This window comes from Chanos chanos, chromosome 7 (assembly GCF_902362185.1).
Source record: "Chanos chanos chromosome 7, fChaCha1.1, whole genome shotgun sequence".
In the NCBI taxonomy this organism is placed as follows: Eukaryota; Metazoa; Chordata; class Actinopteri; order Gonorynchiformes; family Chanidae; genus Chanos; species Chanos chanos.
Genome location: NC_044501.1, coordinates 27,317,990 through 27,320,489, shown reverse-complemented (window position 1 = coordinate 27,320,489; position 2,500 = coordinate 27,317,990). Strand labels below are relative to the sequence as shown.

Sequence of the window (2,500 nt, the reverse complement as noted above, 5' to 3'; positions counted from 1 at the left end):
GTGGGGTGGAATGGGGGGGTGGGGGGGGTGGCTTGTGAGGGGGGCTAGACGCCACTCAGCCTCTCACAATAATGAATATTTGCACTTGCTTCATGGCTAAGTCAGCTTTGAATCACCACAAAAGGTCGACACGGCTCAAAAACTGGCTAAGCGAGATCTATCTATCGGCGTCTGCGTAGCTGTTTCTCTGTCTGTGCAGTGCTAGAGCTCGCTTCAGGTCCTGCAGAGTTAAGCAGGAGGAATGCTTCTTTTTTCTTTCCTTCTTTTTTTTTTTCTTTCTCTGTGCTTAACGTATGGTGCCGCGCCTCCCCTTCTCTGTCATTGTTGAGCGGAAGCCAAGAACATTCCGTTTTTGCAGAGCTGTTTAATGGTCAATTTTAAGGGGGGGGGGGTGTCTGAATAAATCTCACCATTTTTCCCTTCTTCTTCTTCTCGTTCTCTGTCTTCTTTGCCTCTCTCTCTCTCTCTCTCTCTCCCTGCTTCATACTATATTTCTGAATGTTTTTGCTTTGGAGAGCTTTTTTTTTGCCATTTAAAGGAGTGTTGATCTAACTGAGGCTATTTGAGTTCACTGTCTGCTCTCCTCCTTATTTCCCTTGCTTACAAATACAGACTATATCCACAAAATGTGGAAACGTAGATTACATCAACGTATAGATTATATCAACATATACAGATATAATCTTCACCTATAGTCTCCTTTGTAGGATTCTCACACAGTTACTTCCACTACTTCCTTGAGTCCTGTGTTTCTAACACAAGGAAAGCTATTCTGATGGTGCTTATGGTTTATGGTGGGTGTATGTGTGTGTGAGTATGTGTGTGTGTGTATGTGTGTGTTCTGATGGTGGTTATGGTTTATGGTGGGTGTATGTGTGTGTGTGAGTATGTGTGTGTGTGTATGTCTCTGGGTCTGTGTGTATTTATGTATATGTGCATATATTATATATTTTCTCATCCTTTCTCAGGCTAATTCCTTTAGCTGGTAGATTCCCTCTCTTGTGTTTTTCTCCCCCCCTGTGGCATTATTATGGACGGGGAAAAAATGACTAGCTGTAGAAGCTCTCTGTGGTTGTGTAACTTTTTGCTTGCAAAACCTGTATGGGCCAATTTTACCGTGTTTATTCTTGACGGTGGATCTTCACATGGTCTGATAGTTGATATTACGGAATTTTTTCAGGCTGTATGAGGCTTCAAATGTAAAAAAAAAAAAAAAAAAAGTTGGATAATTTACATAAAGGCCGTGATTGACAGTTGAGGGAGCTGGGCTGGACCTATCCTGTGAGAGGGAGGGTTAATGAATGATCTTCTGGTTGGGCAGACAGGAGATGAGGACCTCAGAGGTATTATGAGGTAGCTTCATCAATCAGGAGCCCTGCTGTACTGAGAGCCAAAACCGCATGCCACCAACAGCTTGGATTCCACTCATTTTTCCTCCTCCTCCTCCTTCTCTTCTCTTCACCACCACTCCGCTCACACGTTCCTTAAGGTGGGGTGAGGTTTTAAACCCCCCACCCCCAGCCTGTGGCCTATCCACATTCATTTAAGTCAGAATGTTCCATTTTATGTTTTGACCAAAGCACATTTGAACTTTGTCTTCAGTGCCTTCAGTGTGCTATTTTTTCTTTCTCTCTCGCCTGCCTCTTGCTCTCTGTCTTGCCTGATACCCTCCTTTACAATCTCTCTCTCTCTCTCTCTCTTTTCTTTTTTAAAAAAGAGATGCATGTTTCTGCACATGTTTCGCCTGTTCTGTCAGGACTGGATTTCCTTCTCTGGAAGGAGGGAGGGAGTAAAGAATAAATAAATAAATAAATAAATAAATAAATAAATAAAAGAGGTCAGACAGAGAAGATATTTGTGCATGTCACAAACATGGAAAAGAGCATTTTTTAAAAAAATATGAATTGCTATAATAAAGTCATACAATCTAATATATTCTAGAACATTTTGATATTTGTTTCTGCAATATGGATGTATTATTAATTACTGAAGTAGACAACGCTCACCTACAAAAGAACTACACTGACTGAACTATGTAGGGAACCAGTTTGGTTGCCATGGAGATGCTAAAGTGTTTAGTAACACATAATAGAATTTTTGGTAATGTTTTGAGGGTCCTGTTTAAATGGTTGTCTCTGACTGGTCAGATGAGTGTCATTTCTCCTCATGAATAAAATGAGTGGAGTGTGTGTTTTGCTGTAAATTGTTATGTCTTTAGACTTGCTGTAAAACATCATTCAAGCCAGGGATTTTCCCGATTTTTACAGCAACAAAAGACAACAAAAAGAGCCTGTAGAAGCCATAAAAGCTATTCAAATAAAGTGGAGAGAAGTGGAAGTGGTTGATAAATTGATGTTTTCCCCTCAGGAGCGGAGTAATGTAATCTTTGGAGGGGTTTTTATTTGAATCTTTCTGTTGGGCCTTTGTTTTCTAATCACCTCTCTTTATGCTCGTTTACAGACTCTCAACAGTCAGGAAGTCCCAGCAACAATGAGCCAGG

The 2,500-nt window shown here is 40.9% G+C and overlaps 1 protein-coding gene across 8 annotated transcripts in view; it reads left to right on the top strand.

The window, feature by feature from the left end:
- The window catches only part of LOC115816622 (nuclear factor 1 B-type), an 81,434-nt gene that overhangs the window by 51,177 nt on the left and 27,757 nt on the right, over positions 1-2,500 (top strand). For all 8 annotated transcript variants that reach the window (XM_030779634.1, XM_030779631.1, XM_030779635.1 and 5 more), the window contains exon 3: positions 2,461-2,500. This exon is cut by the window's right edge and continues 14 nt beyond it. In XM_030779634.1, coding sequence (XP_030635494.1) covers positions 2,461-2,500 — 40 coding nt within the window. The remainder of the gene's footprint in view (positions 1-2,460) is intronic.